Below are 17386 nucleotides of genomic sequence, written 5' to 3'. Positions count from 1 at the left end.
ATTACAATATTTACATTAATTGTAATTGTAAATGTAAAGCTTTTACCCATCCAGTTTGAATTTAATTGTGTTGTTGTAGAATAATGCGTCTAAGCTCCTGCTCGCCATCATGGAGAGCCGCCATGACAGCGAGAACGCAGAGAAGATCCTTTGCAAGATGAGACCCACTGAGCTGGTAAATCCGCCGAAAAAAATTAACCGGCCCCCGATTAGCTTCAAAGTGGACTGATTGGTGGTGACCCAACCTTTGTGGCGCAGGTGGACGTGATGAGGGAAGCCTACGCGCAGAGTCTGGACAGCGAGGAGGACGACGACTGCGTTGGAGACCAGATCACGCCCAGAGACGTTGGACACAACATTTACATCCTGGCCCACCAGGTAACAGGTGCTGCATTCCCTGTGTCGGCGTGACCCCCCGCTGAACTCGGGGCCTGTTCCTGCAGCAGCCGTGCGTTGTGCTAATCGAACACTGCTCTTCTGTGAGCGGACCTCATTCTATAGCATGTGCCTTTGGATCTGGGCTAATGCATGTGCAGGTGTTCTTCTAGTACTACACATTCAGATCCCGTCCAGCTCTGTGCTGGCGAGAGAGTTGTTGTCATGTAGTGTGTGTGTGTGTGTGTGTGTGTGTGTGTGTGTGTGTGTGTGTGTGTGTGTGTGTGTGTGTGTGTGTGTGTGTGTGTGTGTGTGTGTGTGTGTGTGTGTGTGTGTGTGTGTGTGTGTGTGTGTGTGTGTGTGTGTGTGTGTGTGTGTGTGTGTGTGTGTGTGTGTGTGTGTGTGTGTGTGTGTCTGTCAGCCAGCCAGCCAGCCAGCCAGCCTTTCCCTACAGCCGATGGCAGGTCAAGTCTAGCGAGTTTTCACTTCTGCTTCTTTAAAGCCAAGTGTCAGACAGAGTATTTTGGTCCGGTCGACCAGACTAGTTTCATCATGACAAGGACAGTATTTTTCTTCACTGCAACCTATTTATTTTTATAGCCCAGAAAGTGAAAATGCTCTCACACCACCAGTAATGTTTGGTCATTTTAAAATTCTGATTCTTTACACAGTTCAACACAATACGTGAATAGAAAAACTCCGCTTTTGTTACAGTTGGCGCGACACAATAAGATCCTGCAGCAGAGCCTGAGACCGGGTTCGGTGCTGGGCTCGGGCTTCGACCCGGACATCGACAAGGACGACGCCCTGGACTTCTACGCCAACCACACGGCTCAGATAGAGGTAGGCCTCGCCCGTCGGCCCGTCTGCACGCGTCCGTCTCCGATGAACCGCTCCAACGCCTGACGTGTGCTCGCCAGATCGTGCGTCACGATCGCACCATGGAGCAGATCGTCTTCCCGGTGCCCAACATCTGCAAGTACCTCACCGAGGAGTCCAAGGTGCGCGTGTTCACCACCACGGAGAGGGACGACCAGGGCAGCAAGGTCAACGACTTCTTCCAGCAGTTCGACAACCTCTACAACGAGATGGCCTGGCAGAAGAAGATCCGCAGTGAGTCCTTAGCAGCCGAGTCCTGTGTCCGGGACTCGTCCCGCCGTGACTCATCGCCCCTTTCTCCCCGTGCGCAGAGAACAAGGCTCTGTTCTGGTTCTCCCGCCACATTTCCATCTGGGGCAGCATCTCCTTCTACCTGGCCTGCCTGCTCAACATCGCCGTGGCCGTGTTCTACCCCTTTGGCGATGACGGAGATGAGGGTGAGAGGGTTTATATGACATTTCCATGTGTCGTTTTGCCTTAATGCACAATTCATTATTGTTTCGCTTTTTTAACGCGTTGCACCACACACAGCTCCCAAAAGCCCCAAATACAAATAATTAAAAAGTTAAAAAAAACTGGGTGTGATTATATAACATGACAGGATTTTTAAATATTAAACTATCACCTGTTAAAATCACAAAACATTAACCTTTTTATTTGGGCGTTTCCAGTGAATGGAGGGAAAACCCCCCTAGACTAGTGCACAGGATGTACTAATAATAAAAGTGGCAGCTGAATTCATCTTCATTGTTACTCTGTCATATCTTAATGGACTGAACAGCAAAGCGCTACGGAGTGTTCCTGCTGGCAATTGCCCTCACTCTCTGTTAAGGTGGCACGGCTTGGTGCTCTTCACTGGTTACCAACCTGATCTGGCAGGTATCAAGCGTGTGCCAAGCCACTGGAGCGCCGGTGTGTTGTGTGTGTGTGGTTTAAGTATCAGTCATGACTGAACCCTTTTGACATTTGAAAGCGTCGCCTCTGACTGCGCGGAGTCCGTTGGGCGGCATCTGCTTAAATAAGTGATGGCGCCGTGCTTTGGAGCGCTGCTGGTTGACGCTCCCCCTCCGTGCAGGCACCCTGTCGTCCTACTGGGACGTCCTACTGTGGGTGGCGGTGGGGGTGTTCACCCTGTTACTCCCCGTCTTACCCAAACCGTGGGGCATCCTCTTCTTCCTGGTCTCCCTCATCCTACGCGCCATCTACACCATGGGCCTCGGTCCCGCTCTGCTGCTGCTGGGCACCATCAATGTGAGTAGATGAGCTAGCTTTGCACTGCGTTGCGTGCGCGTGCGCTACCCTCTTTTTTTATTTTCCCCATCACGTTTCTTGTCCTCTCTCAGCTCTTCAACAAAGTCGTCTTTCTGGTGAGCTTCGTGGGGAACCAGGGGACGTTCACGCGAGGCTACAAGGCCGTGGTCATGGACATGCTCTTCATCTACCACCTGAGCTACGCCATCATCTGCGTCCTGGGCCTCTTCGTGCACGAGTTTTTCTACAGCTTCCTGGTAAGTTTGCCCTCCCGCCACATATGCACCGGCTCCTCGTTGAAGGGAGAGGTCGTTAACCGGCGGAGGACGCTGCTCCCTGCAGCTGTTCGACCTGGTGATCCGAGAAGAGACGCTGCTCAACGTGATAAAGAGCGTGACGAGGAACGGCCGCTCCATCATCCTGACGGCCGTTCTGGCCATCTTCCTCGTCTACTTCTTCTCCATTATCGGCTTTCTGTTCCTCAAGGACGATTTCCGCATGGAGGTGGACCGACTCCCTGCACCAGGTCTGACTTCATTAAAAGCCATTTCTTGCTCGTGCTTGTGATACTGTGCTCATTTATATTTAGTAATTCACCTGAACTGAATTCACTCTCACCGTGTTGTCACTGCTCCATCAGCCCAGTAATCAGAAATATTCTTTGACTTAGCATTAAGTTGTCGGCCATAATCCACCGTCCGTGGGCTGGTTAATGTAAACTAAATGTTGGTACATGAATAAACTACATCAAACTGTCTATGGAAGGCTGTGCGGCGTAGTGTAGACGGTGTTGTGCAAACACTGTGCAGCGCGTGGGTGTGTTAATGAGCTCCGGCGCGCTGCTCCTCCGGTCAGGAAGACAACCTGCTAGCACACGTGCACCTGTTGCATAACCTGTTGGCCGCGCCGCCCCGCGTTTGGCTGAATCGAGCCCGGCAGACGCAGCAGAGCAGCGGAGGCTTATGTAACGGCTGGCTGTCTGCCCGTCAGAGGACGCGAGGCAGAGGCGCCTCGTCGGCACCGCTGCCGCCGTGGGGTCGCGACCCCTGACCCCTCCCCCCTCTCGACCCCCCCGCGCCTCCTCCGCTCCTCCTCCCTGCCTCCTCTCGTCCCACTTTGCCCTCCGTCCTCCATCTTCCTGCCCGTCTGGTGGAAAGCTCTCTTTGGGCGGCGCCGCACCCCCCGTGGACAGGTCGTCTTCCACCCGTTGTCCCGACTGGACCTCGTTTGAGTGCGGCTCCTCCGCCGCTCGCGCCTCCGCTGACGTGCTCATAATTTGATCAGGATTTTCAGCATCGCTTTGTCGCCCACCCAGCAGATGCTGATTCATTTTATATAATGTCGTGCTATACTGCGTTTCCTGCCTACAGTATTTTATTGGCTGAGAATTGGGGTAAAGGAGCTTTTTTACAGAGCACAAGTCAAATAGATTGTTACTATTAACCAAATTCACCTGACACAGTTATTCTGTCTATATTATTCGTAGGAAAGTTCGATTTATTTCGAAACAGCGAAGTTGAAAAGTCGTGTATGAAAGACACCTGCTCACTCTCCGCACCTAAATCTGCTCCTGGTAAGTTTAACGACTAGAATAAATGATTGTTTTAACTATCACTTATTTGTTGTTATGTTACGTTCTCACCACGACCGTCACAGTTGAGTGGACATGTTCTAAGATTTTGTGGTTTTACAAGCGTGTGGGTGTGGATGTGACCTTTCTGGTAGTGCTCAGTCCCTGAAAGGTTACACACACACACACACACACACACACACAGTCATATGTGGTTTCACACGCTTGCATACACACAATGGGAAGCACACAAAGAAACTTGATGAGGCAGAGGAGGTGACTCACGCTCCTGTTTGTCCTCCTGCGTCTCCATGGATCACCTGCACTATAGGGGCCTGCACGTGCTCCCAGCCACATTCTTCTTCACCTCCCGTTCCTCTTCAGGGGGTTATGCAACACTTGCCGTCTATTGCATATAGCATATCTGGATTTTATATGATAGAACTCATACGTGTAGGTTATAGCACATTGCGTATGGAGCCGCTAGAATGAAAGAATAGTCATTTGACCTTTAGTCACATCATTATCAGCTATTCACAGGAGAAGTTGTTTTGTTATCGGGTAGTTATAAAAGTCATCCCTGAGGTCGTGGTTTGAATTAGTTCAGACTCAGACCGTATTTGAATAATAACTTGTTTTCCAAACAAGTTATTATTCAAACACATTTTAACACCATTTTAATTCACGTCTTGTGACACACACACACACACACACACACACACACACGCACAATAAAAAGACAACAGCAGCTCAATCAGAGTCTTTAGTGTGTTACTCACATGTTTGTGTGTGTCCGTGCTTTGTTCTAGATAAGGATGATCAGACAGAGCGGGTGTGCGACACTCTGCTCATGTGTATAATAACCGTGTTGAACCAGGGACTTCGTAATGGGGGAGGCGTGGGAGACATTCTCAGGAGACCTTCTAAAGAGGTAAGAAAACGGAGACGTCAATAAAGGGTTTTGCCTATTACTACATTTTCTTCTATTAATATCTATTCGTATGACGTTCCCATATTATTACTCCCACCCTTCAGGAACCTCTGTTTGCTGCCAGAGTAGTTTACGACCTCCTGTTCTTCTTCGTCGTCATCATCATCGTGCTCAACCTCATCTTTGGCGTCATCATCGACACCTTCGCTGACTTGAGAAGCGAGAAACAACGGAAGGAGGAAATCCTGAAAACCACTTGTTTCATATGTGGTGGGTACAACACAGCTGTGGCGGACAGAAGGTTATGAGGACTGCTACTAATCACCCATTCTGTGCCACAGGCTTGGAGAGGGACAAGTTTGACAACAAGACGGTTTCCTTCGAGGAGCACATTAAGTCTGAGCACAACATGTGGCACTACCTCTACTTCCTGGTTCTGGTGAGGGTGAAGGACCCGACGGAGTACACCGGCCCTGAGAGCTACGTGGCTCAGATGATAGCGGTCAGTCAATCGACATCTTTTGCTTATCTTATCATCTTTAATGCTGGTGCTGTGCATTATTAACATGGCCGTTTATATGTACCTGAAGCCCGCGGAACAGATGGACAGACAGACGCATTCATCTCCCATCCTAAGTCCTATTTTGCAGGCGGGTTGCTCTGATTAGCACGCAGATACCGTAGTGTTGGCGCCGTAACGCCGTGCACCCTTCCTCGGCAGCAGACTTAGACAGAGCGCTGGAGCAGCGTCAGCCTCTACAGCAGGCGAGCGATCGAAAAATGCGACTGAGCCTGGAGGCCTGTGCCAAGCATCCCAATTTATTCCCCCTTCCCCTCTCTGCTGGAGCGAGCCGGCTCTATGCGCTCAGGTAGTCTTCACTGCGCCGAGCTCCTAACCTGCCGGGACACATTGTGGTTAAATAGTAATTAAACCCAGTCCAGCTCCATTATCATCAATGCGCCAACTTACTGCAGTGACACACAAGACAAGGAGTTGAAGGATGTAAGGGCCACTAAAGGTGTTGCCATTAGGTTAATGGATTCAAATGAAGCCTCGGAGCACAATGGCACATTTTGTGATTAACATTCAGTCGTGACGGGCATAGGAATGGCTGCATTAAGATGAGCGATTTGCATAACAAACAGGTGACAGGCGTGGAATTAATATGCATCAGTAGGTCTTCTAACAGGTCGCCTGTCTGACGCCAGGCCGAGGTATCGCTGTGTAGTGGTGAATCAGGAGTTTTTATTAACACCTCCTGCAGTGAGGCAGAGTGGAAGCACATGCAGCAGAAAAACAGGAGGAGCGCATTGTGTGTAGGTTTGTTATTCATATATTATCTATTTATAAGCTGTCTTCCTCGGTTACTTATTAGGAGCTAGAATGAAGAGACAACACAGGATGAGGCTGTGAGTGACATCATAGGTCACGCTCTGCAGCAGAGTGGGCTGTGTCTGCAGCTCCACCTGTTAAACTCCGGCGACTGCAGCACAGCTTTCGGGAGCAACTCTGCATGGAGTTCCTTTAACTAATTACAACCGTGCACCTCCCTCCCCTCGAGGACCCGGCGTGCACATGCACATGCACCCGCCCCCCCCCAACACTCCCATAATGAGCGCATCTGCTGGGCTGGAGCAGAGCGATGCGCTTGCCAACCTGAGGAGTGGGATCATCTTGCACGTTGTTAGCGCGCTGTGCTGTGGATGTGAATCAGCTGCATGGGTGTTTGTGCGCCTAGCAGGTACTGCAGCAGCCACAGCGCTCTTACATAACCCATCTCAAGTGGCCTGCTAATAGCTCAGCCCTGCCTGGCACGTGCTCTCCTGTCCCTTTCTCCCTCACTGTACAGACACGGAGTCAGCGTCACATTATCGAGCCTTCGTTCGCTTCGCGGCGCGCATGTGACACGCCGTCGGCCGCAGAAGCAGAAGTCTCGGAATAGAAAAGGAGGGTGAGGTTGACAGGCAAAGTGAGGGCGGAGGTCAGTGACGGAGGCCTTTAAAGATAGAGCGTGTGTGTGTGTGTGTGTGTGTGTGTGTGTGTGTGTGTGTGTGTGTGTGTGTGTGTGTGTGTGTGTGTGTGTGTGTGTGTGTGTGTGTGTGTGTGTGTGTGTGTGTGTGTGTGTGTGTGTGTGTGTGTGTGTGTGTGTGTGTGTGTGTGTGTGTGTGTGTGTGTGTGTGTGATACTGCAGACCCATGGCACTCTGTCTGCACTCTACTGTGTGTGTGTGTGTGTCACCCCTGTGTTTTTGTGGCTGTTGATTAAAAGCACTGCTGCAACTCAGCACAGTGTGTGTGAAAGGTTGTTTGTTCATGTGGACACAGTTCAATTAAGTGCATTTTGCCTCAAATTACGTCAAGAATAACAACAACAGCAGCAAACACTTTATATCAGTTTTCAAAGACGAACCCAACAAATTTCCCCAATGAAAAAGGGGCAAAGCAAATAAAAGCTCAGGTTTTTGATTAATTAGTGACCAGAAGTGCTCCCTGTTGATCGTCCACCAGGTTATTGCCTCGTCCCTTTAGTGAATCGCACCGTTGCAGTTTAAAGAGGCAGTGATTCGAGCGTTCACATTTGCTCAGCACTAAATCCGTGGCATTCTTTTAACCGCGCCGGTAGAAGACGCGACGCTAATCCCGACCGCGGCGTCGGCCTAAACGCGGCTCCCGCTGCAGCGAACCCTGTGGCAGCAGCCAGAAGCAGATGAATGTCTGTAAAGTCCTGCTTGCTGAGCTGTTAAATGGATCAGTTAAGCAACGCCGGTGCCTGACTCATTCACACACACAGTGCAGCGCGGCACACAGTGGACCATTGTACAGTAAAAGTAATAACAGGCGCAAAGTGGAGGGACATTCTGTACCATCACGGTTTATCTCCGTCTCATTAATCCACAAATGCTGCTTCAACACATCTGAGCGTCCGTGCCTTCACACGGAATAGCGTGTTCGCCCTCAATAACGTCCCTTGGATCTTTTTTATTGAATCTTCGACGGAGCTAAATGCATGACTCGACTGCACGGGCGTTCCACAGGCCTGGGTTCGTCGCCACGCCGGAGCCTCGTCCGTGACCTCTCCTGTTTAAAGCCACCAGGAAATAAACCGGCCTTTCATTTCGCTTTTATTGGCCCGTCTCTAACGCCAGAGGCCCCGAATTAGTCCCGAACCTTCAGACGAGCTGCTGCAGAATGACTCCATTCACACTGCGAGGCTCCGCGGCCATAATCGGTCCATCCCCTTCCCCCCGTGGACGTCCACGCCGTTACGTGTGAACCGATTCGTGGCGGGTGACTGCAACAAGCCTGCTGATTCCAATCCACTACGATGCTACAAGAGACAAAAGCTAAAAAGCCCCTAATGAGAAATCATTTGGAGACGAAAAGCTCCTTGTACTTCTTGGACTGGCTTCGCCTTTGAAATAATAACATTAACATATTTGAAACTACAAGGTGTTTTTTTTTTTTTTTTCTTTTTTTACTACTCGGTCCTGTTCATGAGGAAATCCCATAAAATGTCACGAGCGCGAATGTCTCACTCAGCAAAGTGGGATAATGTGTGATTCATTGCCGAGACCCAAACGAACAGCCCACACTCTCCACATTCCTCCACTCACCTCTCTTCTCCTCTCCTCTCACACTGTGACCAGCATTTCTATCCCGCCGTCGACTCTTATATAAGAGTAGGTGGGAGAATACCTCCCTCCTCCCACCGGACCTAATGCGGTGCCACTCAAATCCCACTCTTAGCACCTTTTAAGTAATTTCCATGAGACGAGCGAGCGGAGGGGACGTTACATAAGATCAGCCGAGCGTCTGTGTCTGTGACACCTGTCTCGCTTTCACAAGAGCGGGATTGTTGTAGAACGGGAGTCTGCTGTGTGCAGATGCACGCACGCACACACACACACGCACACACACACACACACACACACACACACACACACGCGGACCATTACATAATGCTATAGGTTTGTTTTGCCTGCTGTTTGCTCGTGGCATTACTGCAAATGCTTCGCTCTGTCCACCGCTGCGCTGTTGGACAAACACACGACGCGCCGCACATCTTCATTTGCATGTGAGCATGCGGACGCACGGTCGCACATAAATAACACCATAGTCCCACTTAGGCTCCTGATAGACGACGGTGACTCATTGCCACATCCACAGTGTGTTTGTGGAGTGGGTGAGAATTGAAATGCCAGTTACTGTTCACTTAGTGCATAATTGCTATCAGCAGTATCCAAGAGACGCCGGCGCTGCTTACAAAACGTTACACCATCGAGGGCGACGCCACGAGCGGCCTCCATTCCGATGTCACGATTAATATTAACCCTGCCTCCAGTTAATAACTCTTTGTTTACCTGCCTCCTGGAGTCTGGCTGCAGCTCCTGAACGCTCCGTCTCCTGGTCTGCGCCTCTCTGACCTACTGAGCCGACTTCCCAAATCCTTCTTATTTCTCATTGTCGCTCACCATATCCCTGACGGCCCACATCTCCCTTTCTCTCCCCTCAGGAGAAGAACCTGGAGTGGTTCCCCCGCATGCGGGCCATGTCGCTGGTGAGCAGCGAGGGCGACGGCGAGCAGAACGAGATGCGCTCGCTGCAGGAGAAGCTGGACAACACGGTGGCGCTGGTGGCCCAGCTCTCGGGCCAGCTGGCCGAGCTCAAGGAGCAGGTAGAGTAGAGGCGCTGGGCTCATGCTGCGCTGCGATCATGCATGTGCATCCACGGGCGGCGGGGTTAAAGGTCACGCGTCGGCTCTCCATCTCTCGATGCCGGACTCTCGACGCGGCCCGAACGCAACAGGTGACCGGCCGGTGACCGCTCGTGAACTCGGCACTGGGCTCGTGGCTGTTTGCTGCTGCTGTGTGACTGCTCGCTCCCATCACCTGCCTCCCCCGCATGTGATTCCAGTCACAGGGCTGTCCTTGTTCCTCTTGTGCCAGATGTGTGAAAACAGCTCCTTCTGGGGAGGATCACGCTGCAGCGAACGAAAACAACAACCCCGGCCGGGCCGTAACTCTCCGCGCTGCGCTGCGAGGCGGGATTTCTCACGTAACCTCTGCAACAACCGCGTTTATGTGCTGCTGAAGTGCCCTTAAGCGAGACGCTGACATCTTATCTCTGAATCTTTTGTTTGGGTTAACACAGACGTTCACTTATAGCGGCTTCACAGTCTGCGCTTGCCGACGCCGAGTCATAGGTTTGCTTTGTGATAAAAAGAGATTTCTAGCACATATCCCACCATAAACACACTCGCCTCTTGTAGCTGAGTCGCGCACAGTTTTATGGCGCCAACACTCAAAGCGTCGCAAATGTGATTGTTGCGAGAGACGAGCTGCTCCTGATTCATGCACTGACACAGCATCTGACAGGCAGGTCACACTTCTGCACCAAAACACACCCACACATGACAATGTCCTCTAATAAAGTTTTTAGGGACGCTGGAGTTTCCAGTTCGAACAGCTGCTGAGTTTGAGCTGACGGCTTCAAGGATGTCCTAGTTTTCTCTTTACTGCAAAACAAGCTAATGAAAATTAATTTGCCGAAGTGAGTCATTTAGTTGTGTTTTTAATATACAGGGTTCATCCAAATAAAGGTGCTTTTAACAGATGCGATGGTAGTAAGAATTGAATTGAATGTTGGCCCTATCTTCTGCCTCCACAGATGACGGAACAGAGGAAGAACAAGCAGAGACTCGGGTTTTTCGGTCCTCCTGCGCCCAACCATCAGGTCTCATCCCACTGAGGACGCAGGCCCCCGCTTCAGGCCCCCGGGGGGGCAGGATGGGAGCCGAAAACAAATGTGAACTCCAGCCTTAGGAACAATACAGCACACGCATCTACAGTTGCGGAGAATCCAGCAATATCCTAACATACATGTAGTGCCTTTTTATATGAAACGAACAGCCTGTTGGACACAATGACTCAACAGACCGTCTGTCTGCGCGATTGGTCACGCTGCGAGAGTAAGCAGTGGGACCCCAGCAGAACCCCTGGACCTGCAGAGGCTGGAGACGGGCCGAGGGGAGCGAAGCTTTCTCCAACTGGCTTCCAGGGGAGGAGTGTGTAAAAAACACTGGTTTTAAGTCTCTGATTAAGGCTGCCTTAACTCGAAGTGCACTTTTAGAAACAAGGGATATAAAATTCAATTGTGACTGGAATTGTGGGGGGGGGGGGGTAGTTTTCAATGCTTTGTGTGGTGTTTAAGATGCACTTGCTGCACACGAGTTTTTTTTTTTACATGTGTCTATAGAGAGATGGGGAAAAAATAACAATTATCGGCCGAACCTACTTGAAAGTTCCTTTTTAATCTCTAAATAGAAATTTTGGTACATAATGCAGTGTTCACTGAGATGATAATGCTTTGTTACAATAGAGACTGGAAAGACCTGACATCAGCAGAGGCGTCGGCTAATACTCTAATACTGACTGTATTCGCTCTTTTTCTATGTAAGTCCTCTTTTCTTGGGTTGTGACGAATCTGAACCTGGGTTTTAAACTTGCACAAATAAATTATGAGCGCAACGCAAGAGAATGTGATGTCACGAGTGTGTGTATTCATACAGGTGTGGACCCTCGGCGCTTGTGGGGACGCGTGTACGTTAGGTTCTTTGGTGACACGTGATCAGATGACAGAGAGGCTCTAGCGGGTCTTTCATCCCGTCCTGTCATTTACCCTCTGCAGAGAAGCCCATCCCTCTTGGCTTCAGCTCGCTGTTTACGCTGGCAGGCCTGCATTCGCTCCTGCTGCTTGTGACAGCCATTAAAATTAGCTCACGCAGTGCCGTAATGGTGAGCAGCTGTCACTGCGTAGAAAAGAAGGGTAAAGTGCAGCATTACTGGAATGTATTGGACTGAGGGAGGATAATGCCAGGACTGTCACTGCTGTCTGGCTCAAGTCTCCTTGCAGTGGATGGATACGGAAAGCATCTCCTCCCCGCTTCCGTCCGCATCACTTCCTAAACAGATCGTTTGTCATCTGGGCTCCATGTTTTGACTGTGAGTGAAAAAAAGTTACTTGGGGGAACTTAAGTATATTAGAGAATGTGAGACACATCATTAGATCTCCTCAGTGAAGCCCTTTGGCGGCGTATTGTTTCACTCGCTGGGCTCAACCTTAGACACATTTGGATCACAGTCGTTTCTGAATCCATTTACAAGCCACAGTCAGGAGTCACGTGCCCTGTGTGTGTGTGTACTCAGTAGTGAGAGTGAGAAAACACCCAGGGAAGGTCAATAAATACAGGGCAACGTCCCAAACACCTCTGTAGCTCGACGCGAGCGAGCGTTTGGACTTGGGACTGCGCCACGATTCAAACCCAATAAACACGAGCGTGAAAGGATCACGTTACCAGGTGCATGATTCAAATGTGCGACCGCTGCGGCTGCTCTCCCGCACAGAAAGTTGTGACTGAGCGGAGGAGGGTGGAAGGTTCCCCGCGCCGCTGCCGCCGTTATAAATAAACACGCCGCCGTGATGACTGGCATGTGACTTCCTGTGTTTGGGCTGGGGGTCACATGACCCGCCGCCGTTTCAACGCCACAGAGGCTGCAGGCGGCCGTGGCCCCCGACCCACTTGTTGCACACGCAACGGTCGTCACTAAAGGGAACGGATCGATTTTTCTAAAAATAGTGTGTAAATAGTTTAATATCCAAGCGCACAACGTGACTCTGACAGTCCAGCTGTCACGACCATCATGATTCACCCTCACTCGCCCCTTATTTTCATAGATAGTGCTGGTGCTTGAGAACACTTTCTATAAACCCTGGTAAGTGTAATGATAATCACTGTTGAAGGTTATGCAACGATTGCACATCGTGTTGAGTGAGAGGTCAACCAGGATGACCAGCCGTGTGAAGCCTCGCTTCAACCACAGTCCCCACAGTGCGTTTCCTCCTTTGCAGCGTGTCAGATATTTGGCTGCAGCACTGGCTCATGCATATTTAAGTTCGCTTTCGAGGCTGAACAACATCGGGGTCCGGCTCAGTTTCCCCACATGCCATAACAAAACAGTTGTATAGGCTACGATGGGGCTGCTAGGTGGCAAATGAAACACAGACAGCTCTCACTATCACCTATCAACCATCTTTATCATTAAAAAATAACACTGGTCATTTTCAAATTCACTTTTCAACACTTGAACTTGAGGAACGTAAAACATTAAGCATGTCCTGATTTGATCCAGGTTGAAAGCTTCTCATGACCCAACATGTCTACAACTAAAACAACTAAAGCACGGCTGATGATTCAGACGTTCCAGTCGTACTGCCCGTCTGAGTCCCCCCTTCCTCACCCCGCCCCATCCCCCCTCCCTCTGTGGCTGCGGTAGTTTGACTCCTACAGGCTGTTTGAGTCATGCTGGCTACTGGCCTGGCATCCAGCCACAGCCCAGTTCAGTCTGGCTCCAGTCCGCCCAGTCTGCCCAGTGTGCGCTACCACCGTCGGGATCTGTTCGTACCACCTACGTGTGAAGTTTAACAGTATGGCTGAACAATTCGATCACAAGTATTAACTTCTGTGTTTAGACAATGTTGACCATTTAATCTGGAGGCAGTAACATTTAACAATGTAACACAGTGATGCTGTGTTCTCTGAAGCTAAGCATCACTAATCGCACTCACTCAATCTCAGTAACCAAAGGATATTTTGATTTGATCCAGTTACAGCAGTTTAGTGTCAGGGTTGTGTTTATAATTTGTCCAATGTGGTAATTATATAGGAGCCCTATATCATGATAATTACATAGGCTTTGAATGTATAATTGTTCAAAACAACCATCTTGTGTTTATCAAAAATAGACCAGTTCCTTTTTTTCTCCAAGTTCCTTTTATATCATTTGCAAAGCGAAGTACAAAATCTTTTAAATGAAGTACAAAATTTGTGCAAAAGGCCAAAATAGTACAACTACTGCGAAATCAATATAAAGTGACATCAAACACAACACACTTTGGCACGTGTTCCTGATATTCGACCACCGTTGGGTTAAACCTTGCTCCACTGCTGCGCGGAGGGCGAGCCGACCTGTAGCCCAGAGAAGAAGACCTGGTACCGGTGCTTCCACATGACGAAGGCGCCGGCGGCGCAGACCAGCGCCTGGAGCAGGTTCAGTACGATCTGGACCAGGAAGTAGAGGGGGAGCGTGCCGGGGATGCTCCCGCAGTCCTCCACCTGCTCGTAGGCGAAGGTGCGGGCGATGGGGTCGTCCGGATCCAGGGTGCACTCGCAGCCCCCTCCCAGCGGCTCGCAGGTGAGGCCGCTGGTCTGCGCGTGGTGGTGCGCGGCGAACGCCATGGCCAGCAGCGAAACGACCAGGCCCACGGTGCACAGGGCGAAGTAGAGGAGCTGGGGGGGGGGGCAGAGGATAGGCACATTCACATTCCCCTCATGGGTCCTCTCTGTGCTGCTCTAGTGCAAACTCAACCCCTGCTTAGGTCTGTAGTCTGGTGATTAACCTGAGGCCCCGCAGCCGCAGCCGCAGCCGCAGCCGCAGCCGCAGCCGCCTCCCACCTTCAGCGCAGCATCCTTTGAGCGCGTCTAAAAATACCGCATTAAACTGTGACAGCGTGTCGTTTCTGCTGTTGCACAATCTCAGCGCAAAAAAAAAACAACCTTTATCTTAATCCGACCTTTATATAACGGCGGGCCCTCATCTGTTGCTCCCTGTTACAGCTGCCGGGGGAATTATGCACACGACGAGCGGGGCTAGATTTGAAATTGCATTTATATTAATTTGGGAGCAGCTGTGAAGTCTCGGGTGCGCTTGGTTACGGGGAGGCGCGCGTGCAGCGGGTGCGTAAATGCGCAAATACTGTTGCGCATTATGTGTTTCATTACATGGAAAATGAGCCGAAACCTAAAAGCAGGTAAGAAGGAAACGGAGCCTTATGGAACTAATGTGAGTAGGAACAAACACGTACCATAAGGTTTCTACTAGTGAACTCTGGGAACCGCTGCACCCAGTTTGAGCTGGTTAGAGAAATCAACTGGACGCTAAAAAAATGAACATAGCACAGTCGCCATTGATCAGTTTGAATTAATGGCATCATTTATTTAAAGGTTTCGGTGTGAGAGAAAGAACTGCAGCTGAAGCAGTGAGGAGTTATAATTAAGACAAAGGCTCCTGTAAACATGTCGCCTTCAGGCGTTGCAGTAAACAAGAAATGTTCATCTTTGGATAAACATTTAACGACTTCAGACATTGCTTTCAACCTCCGATGCTGATCTGCTGACATGCTCGGGCCTTTTTTCATTAGCTGCGCCACCGTGTTTTGAATGATCGTACGTACATGTTCCCGAGGACGACGCACTGCTTCTAAGATGTTCGCTGCCCCTCAGCAGCGCACAGTGGAGGACAGGATTTAATTGCCTTGAAATTCCAACGGCACGTATTGTATGGCTAATTAAGCTGTACCATCAAGTCGCATTAATGAACGCGCCCATCCACTGCTAGGAATCCCTGCAGAGCTCTGGCAGACAGAAATGTGGTTAAATGTCTCGGCTTCTACGCGGCTGGTGGCTGCAGACTGTCTGCACGGGCCCTTTGTGTCTGACTAAGAGCCGCTGGTCAGCGTGTGGGCCGACCCACCTGATTCAAGGCCATAGCTTGTGACGCAGGAGCTTCTTTTTGCTGAATGTGTGTGTGTGTGTGTGTGTGTGTGTGTGTGTGTGGACTCACCTTGACAATGAACTGCACCGACGTCCTCTCATCGGGGACATAGGTGATACAGTACAGGACGAAGCCCACGACGGAAACGACACACAGCTGCAACAACACACCAGCAAACGTTGGGTTAAACCGCGTCGATTATTATCATTTCTGACTTGATGCTCGTTACATATTGTGGCGTTTTAAGAGCTTGTCGCATGTGATGCACGGCGCGTGTGTGTGTGTGTGTGTTTGCACACAGGCTGGAAACAAGATTCAAGTGCACGTACAACATCTGAGTTCTCCTTCCACCACTGGGTGTCTCTTAATATAGCATGATACAGCAGTGAGCTGTCATCTGATTACATTAGTCTCTCCCCCGCTCTCGCCCTCACACAGACACTCTCACAGTCTCTCCAGTGCAATTGGAGTCTTGTGACTAACGTGCAGCATCTTATTTAAATGTTTTTCTCAGGTTCTTAAGCGCGCAGGACTCTCTGGAAAGTTCACGATGACCTCAGTGTTTTTCACCCGGCTGGATCTCGTGAGGATCTAACTCGGGATGCTGGTGTCCAGGGATGTTTTCCAGAGGAGCCGTCATCTGTGATTGGCCGAGGCCGGGCACAGTCAGCAACACCGAGCCTTTAACCTGCCAAAATGTGACCAAGCATCCTGCTTTGAATTGTGATTTTATATAAAAGATACAACTTTTGCCTAATAAAAACATCATATAAACATTTAGCTTTCTTTCGTGCTATAAATCAACACTCTTGGGTTTTTCTGCAGCAGCAAGGCTCAAACTGCAATTAACCGCCTGCAGTATTTACAATGCAACTTCTGACATTTGAGTCGCTTTCATGGCTCGAAACATCAGCTGACACTCAGGCAAGAACCCGACTGACCACACGAATGCTTCGACGCTAAAGAGCTCAACTCTAGGACTTGAGTCAGCACATAAACGGCATTTGCACGAAGCGTGTGTGTGTTCTGAGGCCCGATTGTGTGATGCCATGACATGATGTTGGGGACTTGTTAGACAACTGCAACCAAAAGAGCCGGAGCGGCTGTCTGGTGTCGACATCCAGGAGACTGTGACGGGTGGGAATTCACGAGAACGCGACAATGCGGGCGTTTCGCGGACGCCTCGAGCGACGGCGTGACTCGTGACAGGTGCGCGACGCACGCGGCGGCCACGCAGAAGCCGCGGAAACGGGGTGTTTCCATGCAAGAGAGTGCGTCGAGGACGGCGCTTACGAGGATCCCGGCCCAGTGCGGCGTCTCCCTGAGCAGCAGCGAGGGGCTGACGGCCAGCGCGAGGAAGGCCACGGCCGCCACGGACGCCCCCAGCAGCAGCTGGAGCAGCGCCACGAGCAGCGGGAAGCGGCACGCTCGGCACCCGGCGCCGCCCTCTGGACCCGGGCTGGCGTCCTCCTTCCGGTCCGAGGAACCCTTTTTTCTCCCCTGCCCCATGTCTTCTCCCGTCGTCCTGCGAGCTCCCGCGTCTCCTTCCACGTCGCCGCCGGCCGCCGCCTCTCTCCCCTCGCTCGCCCCGTCCCCTCCCCTCCCCCCCGCGGCCTCCCCCCGCCATAAAACGCGGCTCCGCTGCTATTTGGAACCAGAGACGGCGCTGAACTAATGTGGAAAGCATTTGGACCGGATTCCTAAAGCGGTTCCAGCGCCACATATAGAGCAGGCAGCACAGTGTAGAGGAAGAGGAGGGAAAGGGGGCAG

At 50.8% G+C, this 17386-nt stretch overlaps 2 protein-coding genes across 4 annotated transcripts in view; one reads left to right on the top strand and one right to left on the bottom strand.

The window, feature by feature from the left end:
* itpr2 (inositol 1,4,5-trisphosphate receptor, type 2) overlaps positions 1–11548 on the top strand; it is a 35626-nt gene extending 24078 nt beyond the window's left edge. For both annotated transcript variants that reach the window (XM_055509395.1, XM_029154884.3), the window contains 14 exons: positions 80–175; positions 259–378; positions 1090–1218; positions 1296–1488; positions 1566–1691; positions 2330–2505; positions 2598–2762; positions 2848–3031; positions 3992–4078; positions 4885–5006; positions 5111–5276; positions 5348–5508; positions 9520–9681; positions 10674–11548. In XM_055509395.1, coding sequence (XP_055365370.1) covers positions 80–175; positions 259–378; positions 1090–1218; positions 1296–1488; positions 1566–1691; positions 2330–2505; positions 2598–2762; positions 2848–3031; positions 3992–4078; positions 4885–5006; positions 5111–5276; positions 5348–5508; positions 9520–9681; positions 10674–10754 — 1968 coding nt within the window. In that variant the 3' untranslated portion in view covers positions 10755–11548. The remainder of the gene's footprint in view (positions 1–79; positions 176–258; positions 379–1089; positions 1219–1295; positions 1489–1565; positions 1692–2329; positions 2506–2597; positions 2763–2847; positions 3032–3991; positions 4079–4884; positions 5007–5110; positions 5277–5347; positions 5509–9519; positions 9682–10673) is intronic.
* A 1533-nt stretch (positions 11549–13081) lies between these two features.
* sspn (sarcospan (Kras oncogene-associated gene)) overlaps positions 13082–17386 on the bottom strand; it is an 80808-nt gene continuing 76503 nt past the window's right edge. The window contains exons 1-3 of one of the 2 annotated variants that reach the window (XM_029152413.3): positions 16910–17200; positions 15686–15772; positions 13082–14352 (exon numbers count right to left, since the gene is read on the bottom strand). In XM_029152413.3, the coding sequence (XP_029008246.1) occupies positions 13993–14352; positions 15686–15772; positions 16910–17125 (663 nt within the window). In that variant the 5' untranslated portion in view covers positions 17126–17200 and the 3' untranslated portion in view covers positions 13082–13992. Of the gene's footprint in view, positions 14353–15685; positions 15773–16909; positions 17201–17386 lie in introns of those variants that run through there. The other variant, XM_055509943.1, reaches the window with a different exon arrangement.

The sequence above is a fragment of the Betta splendens genome, chromosome 6, assembly GCF_900634795.4.
Source record: "Betta splendens chromosome 6, fBetSpl5.4, whole genome shotgun sequence".
Taxonomy (NCBI): Eukaryota; Metazoa; Chordata; class Actinopteri; order Anabantiformes; family Osphronemidae; genus Betta; species Betta splendens.
This window is presented reverse-complemented; position numbering and strand designations above follow the sequence as displayed.